The sequence below is a fragment of the Alexandromys fortis genome, unplaced genomic scaffold (assembly GCF_014885135.2).
Source record: "Alexandromys fortis isolate MF-2015 unplaced genomic scaffold, M_Fortis_MF-2015_v1.1 scaffold_359, whole genome shotgun sequence".
NCBI lineage: Eukaryota > Metazoa > Chordata > Mammalia > Rodentia > Cricetidae > Alexandromys > Alexandromys fortis.
The window spans coordinates 282,395-296,149 of NW_026068230.1; the positions used below are offsets into that span (position 1 = coordinate 282,395).

Here is a 13,755-nt window from a genome sequence, read left to right on the forward strand (position 1 = left end):
GGGAGGGGGACTTGATAGGGGAGGGGGAGGGAAAGGGGAGGCGGCGGTGGGGAAGAGACAGAAATCTTTAATAAATAAATAAATTAATTAAAATAAAAAAAATAAAACAAGGGAAAAAAAAACACGTTTTACGGTAGGAAACTTCCTTGAGGGATTTTAAACTTGAGGCTGGAAATGATGGCGCCCTGAGCCCTGCTCCTCTCAATCCATGTTTCTCTGTTCTCCATCCCCATGAGAGGTCTCTGTAAAAACTTTAGGTTGGGTCAGCTCATAGTAATAGACAGACAAATGGTAGAGCATAATCTTAGCACATGGAATACCTTGGGTGTGATCCCCAGCACCATTCCCCACCCCCCCAAAAAAGGTTTGGAAAGCCATAGATTTATTCAACACCCATGAGGTTTGCCTCTCCTATATTACAGCCCCCCCCAAAGGTCCAGCAAACATATCAATGGTATATTCACCACTGATCTTCTCTACTTCAGGACTAAGTACTGCCTGTTAAAATCCGCATGCCTCTGGAATACGGCAGAACAGTGTTCTGCTGAGGCTTCAGATCTAAAGGAAGAACCAGCAGATCTAATTCCATTCCTCTCTGCTGCTCAACTAAACCCAGAGTCCAAGGAGGAGATGATACAATAGAAGTCTGCGTCACCTAGAGAAGCAGTTGGTCTGGCCTGTGGACAGGAGAGGAGGGGTAATGCAGCAACTGCACAGCTAAGGGTTACCAAGACAACTGAGCACCTATACCCAGGGGACTATGTCAAGGACAAGGGCAGACAATAGCAAGACACTACCCATCCCCAACCCTCTTGAACTATAACTGTGAAAACACACAAACAAAAAGAGAGAGAGAGAGAGAGAGAGAGAGAGAGAGAGAGAGAGAGAGAGAGAGAGAGAGAGAGAGAAATGACCAGGGAAGTGAGACTCACTGAAACAAGTAGTGTCAGCACAGCCAGGGAGCCAGCTAGGTGCCATGATGTCCAAGCCAAGACAAGAAGACAACTGTGACCCAGGCTGTGAGGACAACCAGGGCTCCTGGCACCGTGCCCTCCACTCCTGTCCAGCACAGGCACGTGCCACACAGGCAGACAAGTTAGGAAGCCAACAGCCCTTGAGCTTTAATTTAATTTTATTTTTTCATACGGGCAGTAGAGGGTGGTGTTACCCCACCCTTACTCCCCTTGCATTGACTGTGCCTCGGGTCGTGAGACCCCAAATTGTCAGAACTTACTCCCAGGGCAGGAAGAAAGCATTGCTGATGGTGTGCTGGGGGAGGGCCCCCAGCCATGAGCCAGGTTAAGCACCCCTCAGGAGCTCTCCGAGGCCCACTCCTTTAAGCCTTTCACAGACAGCAGAACAAAGACATACAGCTGGGACCAGCCCCTTCCTTTGGCATGGTTCACCCTAGCCCTGGGGACAGAGTCTGAGGTGATGGCACGAGGCCTGAGCTCTGGAATGGCCTGTGAAGGAAGCTCCTCTTACTACCTCACACATCCACTCAGCACTTGAAGACTGAGACTGGCAGAGTAACAAGGCTAGACAAAGGAAAACTAGGTCCACCTTCAACCAATCTTCCCAGTGGGGAGCCTGGGGAAGGAGCTTCAAGCTCTGGTCTTGGGTCATCTTGGGAGAGAAAAGGTGGAAGAGGGTGAGCTTGGCGATTGGTCCTAGGCATAGGAGATAGTCACACTCTTCCGACTAGAAAAAAAAAAATGAGGGGTCAAAAAGCACCATCGCCTTCCAGGAGGGCCCGGACAGTCCTGACAGGACGCTGAGAGGTCTGCTCTGAATTAGGCGAGGGTATGAGGCTGCCTCTTTGAGCTCTCCGCGTTATCCTGGACTATATTCAGCTTTCCTGGGAGCACCTCCTGCTTACCCCTCGACGCCTGCCACTTTCCCAGGAGGTGCCGGCTGATCCAGCTCCTGCGCACTCCCAGAGTCTGGGCTCCAGCCCCAGGAGAAAGGTGAGCAGACCCCAGCCCCCTCTTCAGTTGGCCTTGCTCAGTCTGTAGTCCGCCACCGGCTCCCGACTCTCGACGGCTGACAGGGCAATGAGCATCTGGGCAGCATAGTAAGTGGACATGATGAGCGCCCGGGAGCAGGGCACAGGGAAGCAGAACTTGTCGAGAGCGATGGTCAGGTCTGAGACGATGAAAAGCAGCGCTCCGCTGCCGGCCGCCAGCTCCGTCCATCGCCAGGCTGCGCCAACCAGCCGCAACCCGGCCATAGCTCTCCAGCCCATGAAGCTGATGAGGGCCACATAGACCCCTACCAAGTAGGTGACGGCACCTGACAGTCCTGGGTAGAGCAGAGCATAGCACAGCCCGGACAGCAGTGCAATCACCAGACCTGTCCGGAGAGCCAGCGGCCGCATGCCAAAGGCCGAAGCGTAGAGTATGTGTGTCACGGCAAACATCAGCAGACCTGGAAGAGGGAGGGGATAGAGAATGCTAAAGGCAGGCTCGGTGACCAATGAGTACCTGTGTGAAGGGAATGGGACTGGGGATAACCTAGCAGCTTTGCTCTGGGAATAAGAGGGGGGTAAGGAAGACCTATAGTTTTAAATTCACCCTCACGTGCTCCCTTAGAGAACTGGTCCTCCTCCAACAGAAGACCAAAGTCCCCAGCCTCGGAAACCCTCCAACTCCCTGTCCCTTATTCCAAAGCCTTCCCCTACCCCAACCCCAAGAACCTCTTTCCTCCAGCCCCAAGGGACCCTCCCAGGCAACTCCTATAACTACTGACCATACTCAAAGTAGCCGTGGTCCTGCCAGATGAGGAAGGCATCACCCACAGCAGAGAAGACGAGCCCCACAAAGATGAGGGAGGCACTGGGGTGGGCCAGCAGGAATCGGAAGCCATGGGCCAGAAGGAAAAGCCAGAGGCAGAAGATGGGCAGGCACTTGATAAGGGCACTGACCCACGACGGACTGGATGAGGGCAGCCAGAGCACAAAATACACGCAGGTGGCCTTAAAGAAGGGTACCAGTTTGGGTCCCTCGCTCTTCACCTGGAAGAGACAGGACAAGGGCAACACTCAGAGGTGGGAGGCACAGAAGCTCACCATGTAAAACCCAGCACCTTTCTCCCAGAGTACAAGGTATACACTAGCCCTTTACAGCTCAGAACAGGGAGGACTGACAGAGAAACCTAGCCTGCCCAGCTCCGACCAGTCAGCAGGATGTAAACAAAGTCATTATTGTCCTGAGGCTCGATTTACCGGGACAGGCAAGGGCTTCACTGTCCCGTCACTCTTGTCCACTCTTGGCCCTTGGGCTGGGCCAGAACATTCACGAGACCACCAGTGAATATTAGGATACCCCCTTCTACAACCTAGTGCTGTTCTCTTCTGGCTTCCACCCCACCACTCCTAGAGGGGTCCCTCAGCACGGCTCCCAGTGGTCAGTGTCAGCGTCGTCAGTTCCCAGCTGTGTGGGATTGGAGAGCACTGTCAGAGAGAAAGCACAGAAACACACTGACTGACTGACTGACTCATGATCCCAGCTTTGGAGCCAGGACTCAAGCTTAGAGCCCTGGCAACACCAGGTGAGGGCCGGGAATGTAGTGACAGTACCTCTGCCCCACATGCTTTCCATCCTGTCCAGTCTGCCCCTCAGCTTCCACTCTACCTGCCTTAGACTAAAGGTGGCACCAAGGACAAAGAGAGGTGCTAGGGACGCTGGGAGGAGAAATAGATTTGTATTGAGAGCAATAAACAGTGCTTGAAACACCAAAGATTTCCATGGCTAGGGAGAGGGGGTGCTGGCCATTTCTTTTCCCAGAGAACAAGAGCAACTTGAGGCACTAAAGACAGGAAGGGGGGTGGGGAGGGCTTCTTGTCCCAGCTTCTGATCTGGAGCCAGCAGACAGGCTGGGAGGAGATGGGGAACTGAGAGGGGGAAGTTGGCGCAGCTGACTGGGTCTCAGTTGGATTAGGGGGAGGGCAGCTAAAGAAAGGTTTTAGTCAAGGCCACTGCAGGCGCAGTCCGAGATGGGGGAGGAGAGTCTGCAGATGTTCTGTGATCTCCTGAAGCTTCTCTTGGGTTTGCTAGTTCAGGTGAATTGGAGGGCGAATTGAGGGTGAATTGGAGCAGCTGGGGTTCCCTATAGACCCCAAACTGCACCGAAAGTGCTCTGGCTGGGTGAGCAAGCTATTCTATTCTACACAGGACTGTGAGGACACACTCAGAGTCCCAGGCAATCAGGTACCTGATGCTACTGGGGAAGGGTAGAGAAGATACATACATACAGTGGGTCCAGAGAATAACCTGTTCTTTTTCTGCCAGCAGTGAGAGACGAGAGCAGAGTTGACACTCCCTTCCCATGGAAACTTCCCTATCAGGAATAGTCAGGGTGAGGGCACAGTTGAGGGAGGAGATCCGCAGGGATGCCCAGCTCCACCTGTCAGCCCTCGAAACATCAACTTTGCTCTTCCCTCATCGCCCAGACCCAGATTTTCTAGAAGAAACTAGCAGTAGGTGGTGAAATCGTGGCAGAGAAGTCAGCCTTAGAAGGGTGGGGAGACAAGACAAGGGTTAGAGTTGAAGTTTGAAAAGGAGGTCAAGCCAATAGAGAGCGGTCCACCGTCACCTAGGTCACCTAGCGCCTTAACAGCATTGCTTAGACAGAGGCGTCGCCTCCTGCGCCTCCAAGATAACGTGGAAACGAACTTGGGGCAGGATTCTCAAGAAGTCTTTCCCCCCACCACCACCCGCTCCGACACACACACCCTCTCGAACGCTTCTCTGAGGTCCCACCATGCCGAACCCAGAGGCCTGCTGCGTCCAGTCCCAGGCCAAGACCCGAGGACCCGCTCCAGACACACATGGATCAACAAAGTCACGCTTCCGAGTCACGTGCACAATGTTTTCCTCCCTCCCGCGGGCAGACGGGGGGCGCGCGGAGGAGGGGTGCCGCGTGAGTGAGGAGCAAGGGACCGTGACAGCCGCGCTACCCCAGGAGGGGCACCAGCTTCCTCGGCTCCCCAGGCGGCCCGGCTGGCCGCTACCTCGTCCCAGGCCCGGGGGAGCTCCGGCCGCGGCGCGCGCGCTCGCGCACTCACCACAGTGACCGGGGACACCATGGCGGCGGCGGCGGCGGCGGCTGGCACCCGCTCCGGATTGCACCGCCGGGACGCACCCAGGGCCAGGTGAGCAGACGACGGAACAAAGCGGGGTGAAGTACAATACCTCCCGCGCGCCTGGCGCTCGGAGTACTGTCTGTAAACCGTACGACGTCACCACGAATACAGCCAATGAGCGGTCCGGAGCCTCGGATGGGCGGAGTCCGGCTGGCGGCGCCGGCTGGGCTCCCCCTGTTTCTGCGCTGAAAAGGAGGTCCTCCCACCCCGGGCGCGGGCGGGGCCTCAAGGCCACGCCCTTTCGGGAGGCGTGCCAGGGCATCCCGGAACGTGACCGCGACCCCCACGGCTAAGGAGCCAGCTTGGCTACAAAACCAGCACATCACTGCCCTGGGAGCACAGCGAGATGCATCCTCTCTTAACTCCGGAACAAAAACTAAAGACAGATTCTCGTCAGCCTTTAAACAGGCAGTCTAGGCGGTGGCAATTCCAATAAGACACGGCTTTAATAGTGTAGTCACAGGTCCCAGTGGCCACGGGAGAGTCAGCAGACATTTAACCTTCAGCATGGGAAGAGATACACATTTGGGCACACAATGTATATAAAAACTATACAGAGCCGGGCGGTGGTGGCGCACGCCTTTAATCCCAGCACTCGGGAGGCAGAGGCAGGGGGATATCTGGGAGTTCGAGGCCAGCCTGGTCTACAAGAGCTAGTTCAGGGACGGGCACCAAAGCTACAGAGAAACCCTGACTCGAAAAACAAAAAAACAAAACAAAAAAAAAAAAAAAAAAAAAAAAAACTATACAGACTCGTAGTTGCATTACGTGCACTGAACCAGTGCAGCTACGGACAGCAACTGTGGGATTGACCACCATCCTTCACCTACTATTAAAGCCACGGATGAAAGAAAGCAGCGGCCTGTGTGTGGACCCCCGTAAAGGCTACAGGCACTATGTTGCCTTGGTCACACACCCCTCACAGCTGGAACAACAGTGACAGACAAGAGCAAAGCAGGAATGGCAGCAGGACCCAAAGGAATGTGAAGTGACTGCCACAAGTCCAATGTAAACGGTTGTAATACCGGTGGGCTGAAGCATCTTTAGAAGTATTGTTCAAAACTGGGTGGACTGGCAGGGAGCCCATGGATTGCAACGCTAGAGATGCCATGGCCTCTGCCCTCTCTAGCCTAGATTTCCTCATCTGTAAAATGAGTGGGTGACCTCTAAGGTTCTGCCCCGTCCAGACCTGTTGTATAGGATGAGGAAGGGGAAAGGTTGCTGGTGTCAGGAAATTCAAGTCTGTCTAGGAGATTTAATGGAAATAGAGCTTTCCAAATTCCGCAGGATACACACAGAGCTTTAGCTGTGGCCTTGGCTGTTGGGAAAAGGGGGAACACTGGCAGATTCCCGAGATGGGGTTACCAGGCCCCTGCCGGCCTGGAGAAGACACAAGATGCTTCTCCAGTTATCCCTTCCCACAGTCATTCTCTTTGTTTTCCCTCCAACCGTTCCCCCGTTCCCCAGCTATCCGTAAGCCCTAAACTACTGACCTAACCCTCTCAGAGAAGGACAGCCCTTTTTTGGTTTGGTTTGGTTTGGTTTTGTTTTTTTCTGTTTTTGGTTTTGGTTTTTTTGTTGTTGTTGTTTTTGGTTTTGGTTTTGGTTGAGACAGGGTTTCTCTGTAGCTTTGGAGCCTGTCCTGGAACTAGACAGCCCTCTTTTTGTAACACTGTTAACAACCTGATATTCCAGATAGGGTCCATGAAGGATGACAGACAAGGTTTGGGGAAGGGGAGTCGCTCACCTGATCTCTAGGCTAATTCATGGTCTGTTTTTTTCCAGTCAGGAGCTTTGAGGAGACCACCTACCTTTCAGAGTGAGAGATGAGAACAGCTGTCCCTGCGGCTTTCATATGCACCATATGTTGCTGGGGAAGTGTGTGTTGCTGGGGAAGAACTCCAAACTGAAAGAACATGGACATGCTCCCCCCCCCCCCGTTTGTCCCTCCTTTCCTGGGGCTCACTGAGGTTGTAGCTGGTCACACATCACTCTGCCCTTGGAGCCTCAGTTCCCCATGAACAAGTTATAAAATCATGACATACCTTCCAGTTTCGGGCCAAACTGTCCCTGTCACATGGGAATTGTCAAGTCAGTGTGTTTTTGTTCCTCTGGACCCCAGTTTGTCTAATTCTAAAAATGAAAGTGTAAACTTTTAAAAGGATTTCTCTCCCGGGGGTGGGGTGGGGTGAGTGTGGTTGAGGTCAGAGTTGTCAGAACTCCCTGGAGGGGGTTTTACGGGCATCTGTGAGTTGCCTGGAATGCCTGTTGGGAAGAGAACTCGGGTCCTCTGCAAGAGCAGTGTGTACTGCTGCTACCCATGCGCCATCTCGCCAGCCCCTGAGAATGTGAACTTTATTAGTGGTTCACAAAACCTGGGGCCAACCAGAATTACTTGAGAAGTGTTTTTAAAAATATGTCATTTCCCTACCGTGGCCCTGCTCATTCACCGGTTTTCATAAGCTTCATATACAAATACCTAAATATACAGAAAAGCATAAAGCCTAGAAATGTCACTCACAAAATAGTACTACCAGTGGGCAAAGTAATTTCATAAATAGTGGCCCACAGAACCGTGGCACCGTTCCTCCAAGCTGTTTCTCAGTCTATCCTCCTATCGTTATTGTTGTTTTGTTTTGAGAAGAGTTGCACCGTATAGCTCTGGCTACCTGGAACTCCGTAGGCGAGGCTGGACTTGAATTCACAGAGACCTGCTGCCCAGATCCGTTCTTGGTCCTTCTCTCTTCCCTTTGGAGTCCAAGCCTTAGACTTAAGCACAGTGCTGGCCAGAAAGAGCACTTCTAGCTAGTTGAGTTCAGCTGTCAGAGGCCTATCGGAGTGGGAGGAACACATGGACAAGGTCCATTGGACCAGCTGAGAATCCGCATTTCTAGAAGAAATGCTCCTCCCTGGCTAACTCAGGCTGTCTTCCTCAAACCTCAGGCTTTGGCAGTGTGCCTCTAGACCAATGACTGGTTTAGTTACCTAATCCTCGTCTTTCTCTGCCTGCTTGAGCTAACTGAATTTCTGCCCTGCCCTAATCTTATCTTTGAAGACAAAATGCCCGATGGCCAGAAGTCCCTCTTCAGGTGGTTAACTCAAACCGGTCTGACCGAAGATGGATACTAGAGTGACTGCCTGTGACTTCTGACTTCCTTAAGATCCTATGGCTGCGTGCTAAATGACACCTCTCAGCACCGTGACAGGTGAGCAGAAAGGGCCATAGAAGGAAGAAAAATAGGGGCACTTGGATTCCTGGAAAGTCTTTAGCAGGCACAGGAAAGATAGGGCTCTTTCTGCCCTTCATTAGCTTACCCCTCCCTTGTTTCTTCCCCCCCCCCAAGGCTATAACTTACTGACCCCAGCAACTGGAGCAGCTACTGTGCAAATTTAGCTCCCACTCCTAGACTTTGCCAAAAATTTCCTTCCCTGTTCAGTGAGCATTCAATTTTATTGGGAATTCTGCAACTCCAAGAGGGAAAGGGAACTAGGTATTAGCAAGAGTTTGGCAGATCTACCCACGCCTCGACAGGGAGTGACCGACTCTCTTCAGTTCAGTCCTCTAGATATTGGGCCGTCACTGGCGCAGACCTTGAAAAGTGTGCTTTCCCTCAAAGAGACGATGCATCCTAATTTTGTTCATATGGGTAATATATTTTCATTTCGTACACTGATTCAGTCCACTGAGAGATATATAAAGTGTGTCTGCACATGCGCCGGCTCTCGTGTTAGATGCCAGAAGTGAGAAACATTGAGTCGAAAACAGCCTGTGAGCTCACGGAGTTCACAGCTGACTGCCAGCGGACGAGTCAACAAACAGGTGGTGTAGCAACTCCGGTGATTGCGTTACGAAGCCGGGTGTGGTGTCACATACCTGTAGTCCCAGATGCTCCAGAAGCTGATGTGGAAGGGTGCCTCGAGCCCATAGCGTCAGGACCAGTATGGTCAGCACAGTCTCAAGAAAAAAAAAAAGATGACAATCATTAAAGTATGAATGTATGTGACAGCTGACATGCAGAAGACTTCAGAGTAATTCATTGTACTTGTCACAGTAGAGGAAGATGGGGATTAATCTAGAAGAATAAGTTAGGCTTCACTGAGCAAGCGCCATTAAGTACAACCTTCCGGGAAGATGGAGTCAGAGATGCGCAGAATAGCACAAGAGACACACACGGAATCAGGGACAACCCTGTAGCCTGGGAGAGGGAGGGTGATGCTGTGAACTAGGGAAACTGGAGAAGAAATAAAAGGAGCCAAGTCAGGAAGGATCTTGAAGGTTCTACTAAGGAGTTTGGACTTAGGCCGGTTGATGCCTATTGTTTTCCCACTATTAACTTCTCTGGTTAGTTCTGGCTCTCTAGATCTGGTCCAGACTCCCCAGAGCACACCTAACCAGCTTTAAGATCTTCACTCCAGTCAGGCGGTGGTGGCACACACCTTTAATCCCAGCACTCTGGAGGCAGAGACAGGTGGGTGGATCTCTATGAGTTCAAGGCCAGCCTGGTCTACAGAGTGAGTTCCAACAATGCAGGAAGGCTACAGAAAGAAAGCCTGTCTCAGAAAGACAAACAAACAAAAATAGAATCTTGGGCTTCACTCCTATTACCCTCCCACCGAACCTGAAGATCTGGAGAATATTAGAGATGTCACAAGGGTGTGACATGAAATTGTGACAAAAGTATGCGAGACTAGGTTGATCAGGTTGTTGGGGTGCTTTGATTATTTGCTTGTTTGTTTTTGAGACAGGGCCTCACTATGTTGTAACTCACTGTATTGACTAGACTGGCTTCCAAAGATCCACTTGCCTCTGCTTCCCCGGTGCTGGGATTAAAGGCGTGTACCTTGCCTGACCCAAGTGATAGGTCTTTTCAAAGAGAGATGAACATGTGCCAGCCAAACAGGGGATGTTTGGAAGGCACTAGACACCGAGCTAGAGCTCAGACCAGAAGTAAAGACTTTCGAGTATAGACTTGTCAGTCACAGCCAGTTGTTTCCTGGGCTTTGGACTAGGATCAAGTGCATAAGTGATAGCCATACTGACAGCTAGCTGGATGTGACTAGCCAGTAGAGAGTCTTGACAGAGCAGAAAGGAAGCGCCAAGCCAAGCTCTGAGGAACTATGGATATTTAGGGGAATGGTATACCAGGAAAACCTGTAAAGAGACAAACACAGGTAAACATGTGGATGTAAGCTCTGATATACTCAGATACTAGTGCACTCACAAGGAAAGAGACAGGCACACCCAGGTGCTATGCCACGCAGAGATAACATGGGATTGTGGTTTGGTTAACTCCGTCCAAAAAAGGTGACTAATGGTGGCTTTACTTCTCCTTTGCAGTAGCAAAAGCTTCAGAAATGTGAACCACTACCCATCCCCGTTTCCAAACTATGTTCCATGCCCCAAGGTCTGTGTGAGACTTTGCATGCATGTGTGTGTGTGTGTGCCCGCGCACACACACACACACACACACACACACATTCCTTCCCTCTGTGCTTCCAGGAGCTGACCTAGGAATACCAAATCATCTGAGAACATCCATTCCAGAATGCCTGTGTCATGGAGGCAGGGAGGTGAACGCTGGAGTTCACAATGTAATCCATGGTTTGAGACCAAAGAATCTACCAGAGCTCCTTTCTGGACCCTCCTGGAGGGCTGAATTTTGATACTGTTAGAAATTAATATGTGGAATCAGAGGTGGTCTCAACAAAAATGTTCTGGGCTCTGTGATTGGACTCTGGGCTGGGGCTGGTTTGATTCCAGGCTCTTCATTTTCTGTGTGCCTTTGTCAAATCTGCCGGCCTCTCTCTTTTTCTGAAAGGAAGTCTATTAACACATGTTCCATGTCAAGCTGTCAGAGGAGCTCGATCTCTTTTGTTCATTGACAAGGGCATCACTGGGCCTTAAAAATCCAAGTGAATTTTATAGCTAGAATTTGTCACCCGAAAGGTCTTCTGGGAATGTTCCCCAGGGGGGATTCCCTCTCTTCCAGATGATTATGTGGGATTAAATGACCACCAGCACCAAAACTTCCAGAATTCCAGGGTCTCTGAAATCTGCCTCCCCTCTCTCTCTCTCTGCGTGTGTATGTGTGTGTGTGTGGTGTGCCATAACATACATGTAGAGGTTAGAGAACAAGTTCTAAAAGTCAATTCTTTCCTCCCTTCCTCTATGCTTCCATCATATGGATCCTGGGCATTGAACACAAGTATTCAGGCTTGGCAGCAAGCCACTTTATCCCCTGAGCCTTCTCAGCAGCCCTCAAGTGTTTTTGTCATCCCAGCCCCCTCAATCTCACATACCCCATTAGATCCGACAGTGTTTGGGCCTCACTTTGGGTTTTTCCTACCCCAGTGCTGGAAAGCTAGGAGGAAGAAGGTAGTGTCTCAGGAGTTGAATAAGAAGATGGCCTTAATCCTCCTGAATATTAAACTTCATCAGGCGATGAAAGGAGACAGAGACAGAGACCCACACTGGAGCACCGGTCTGAAATCTCAAGGTCCAAATCAGGAGCAGAAGGAGAGAGAGCACAAGCAAGGAACTCAGGACCGCGAGGGGTGCACCCATACACTGAGACAATGGGGATGTTCTATCAGGAACTCACCAAGGCCAGCTGGCCTGGGTCTGAAAAAACCTGGGTCAAAACTGGTCTCGCTGAACATAGCGAACAAGGAGGACTACTGAGACCTCAAGAACAATGGCAACGGGTTTTTGATTCTACTGGACCTATTGGTTTCGTGGGAGCCTAGGCAGTTTCGTGGATGCTCACCTTACTAGACCTGGATGGAGGTGGGTGGTCCTTGGACTTCCCACAGGGCAGAGAACCCTGATTGCTTTTTGGGCTGACGAGGGAGGGGGACTTGATTGGGGGAGGGGGAGGGAAAGGGGAGGCGGCGGTGGGGAAGAGACAGAAATCTTTAATAATTAAATAAATAAATTTAAAAAAAAAAAAAAGAAGATGGCCTTAGTGAGGAAACAGGAGATCCCACTCATTAAGACCTGGGACTCTGAATTAGTAATTGTCTCCCCTATGTCAGCATCTAAGGGCCTGTCTTGGGATAATAGGGAAGAACAGACTGCCCAGATACTCTCCTTTGCACAGACCACTTCTCTAGCTCTCCCCATTCCAATGTGGCTGTTCCTTCTTCAGTCAGGCGTACAAACGGCACTCACTGATCACTTACACCAAAACAGGTTGCCTCTAGATGCAGACAGGAACACAGCAGAGCTCCCCTGTTGCCATGGAGCCCCCAGTCCAGCTGGGGAGGCTGACACTTCTCTCTCCACAGATCTGATCAGAACAGTGGACAGGGACAGTGAGGCTGGGGGTTGGGAGGTGGGGCAACGCTGTGCAAAGGTCGGGGAGTTATTTATCTTATCCCAGCCCTCCCCAAACCCTTTCCTATTCAGCCCAGCTTCCTGTCTCCCATCCGGAGGAGTACAGACCTTAGAAGCACGTCAGACTCGTGTGTTACAATAGGGTTGAAACTCCAAAGGAGGAAGCGCTGGGGTTCTCACCATACGCCCCTCTTGACTCTGACTGGAAAGAGGGCAGGGGTTAATTACGGTGGGGGCCTCAGCTCTGTCTCCATGTCCCTCTATCTTCCAGATAGGCTGAATTTAGCCCCTTTTTTAAAAGTTTTACAATAAAGCTTATTTTGGAGTTTTTGTTTTGTTTTGTTTTTTTCGAGACAGGGTTTCTCTGTGTAATAGCCCCAGCTGTCCTGGAACTCTGGAACTAGCTCTTGTAGACCAGGCTGGCCTCGAACTCACGGAGATCCACCCACCTCTGCCTCTCCGAGTGCTGGGATTAAAGGTGTGCGCCACCACTGCCCAGCAATGAAGCTTGTTTCTGAAAGCTATGTTTAAACCTCCCCTCCTTTCTTTCTTTTGACTTTTCAAGATTTTTAATACATTTCAAATAAGGAGGATTGGTTCATTTCTGCCCCTTCACTGCCAAAGGGACTGCTACAGTATCTCCGCCTTCTCCTTGTCGGTGGTAACCAGAACATAAAGGTTCCGGGTGCACCGGACTCTGAATCTCACACTACCCTTGTTCTTGGTATTGGCTGATTTGGTATCCTTTCTGGCCATCAGCAGAAAACCCATGACATTCTCCCTTTCTAAGGCACGGTGATGAGAATAGTATCTCTCTTATCTTTTCCCATTTTTCCTAGGCCTGTAGAAACCCCACCAAGACCAGCAGCGGTATGCTGTGGGTACCTGAGGACAGTGGGAAGCCAGACACACATAAGAGAGGCATTAGCTACAGCAGGTGTGGGATGGCAGCCCAGTGTCACAGGGACAGCGTCAGAGGCCAGAAGTTCCTGCTTCGATTTCCAGCACCAGCCATTCCTCCTGGACGAGTGACTGACCCTGGCCTCAGTTTTTTTTTATTTTGTTTGTTTGTTTGTTTGTTGTTTGTTTTTGAAATGGGGAGGCAAATAGTTTCCTTGCACAGTTCTTCAAGGAACTAAATGAAAGCAGTACACAGGCATTGAAATATGAAACTCCTCAAACTTGGTCTTTTACACTTTGTGCTTTTCTTCTTCTTCTTCTTCTTCTTTTTTTTTTTTTTTTTTTTTTTTTTTTTTTTTTTTTTTTTTTTTTTTTT

The 13,755-nt window shown here is 50.7% G+C and overlaps 1 protein-coding gene across 3 annotated transcripts; it reads right to left on the bottom strand.

The window, feature by feature from the left end:
* Positions 1–1,114: 1,114 nt before the first annotated feature.
* Positions 1,115–5,420, bottom strand: Tmem86a (transmembrane protein 86A). 3 transcript variants are annotated; one of them, XM_050130827.1, is made up of 3 exons: positions 5,193–5,420; positions 2,749–3,013; positions 1,115–2,427 (listed from the first exon to the last, which is right to left on the bottom strand). In XM_050130827.1, the coding sequence occupies exons 1-3, from the start codon at positions 5,403–5,405 to the stop codon at positions 1,991–1,993; spliced, it is 915 nt and encodes a 304-aa protein (XP_049986784.1). In that variant the 5' UTR covers positions 5,406–5,420; the 3' UTR covers positions 1,115–1,990. The 3 variants fall into 3 exon arrangements, with proteins under 3 accessions (XP_049986784.1, XP_049986786.1, XP_049986785.1); XM_050130829.1 differs by having other exon boundaries at positions 5,066–5,203; XM_050130828.1 differs by lacking the exon at positions 2,749–3,013 and having other exon boundaries at positions 5,066–5,420.
* Positions 5,421–13,755: the final 8,335 nt, after the last annotated feature.

Excerpts from the sequence above, each read along its gene's own strand:
- Tmem86a (XM_050130827.1), bottom strand. The coding sequence starts at position 5,405 with ATGCCCTGGCACGCCTCCCGAAAGGGCGTGGCCTTGAGGCCCCGCCCG. Across the intron at positions 3,014-5,192 it reads GAGCGCCAGGCGCGCGGGAG|GTGAAGAGCGAGGGACCCAA; the intron begins GTATTGTACTTC and ends TGTCTCTTCCAG. Across the intron at positions 2,428-2,748 it reads CCACGGCTACTTTGAGTATG|GTCTGCTGATGTTTGCCGTG; the intron begins GTCAGTAGTTAT and ends TCCCTCTTCCAG.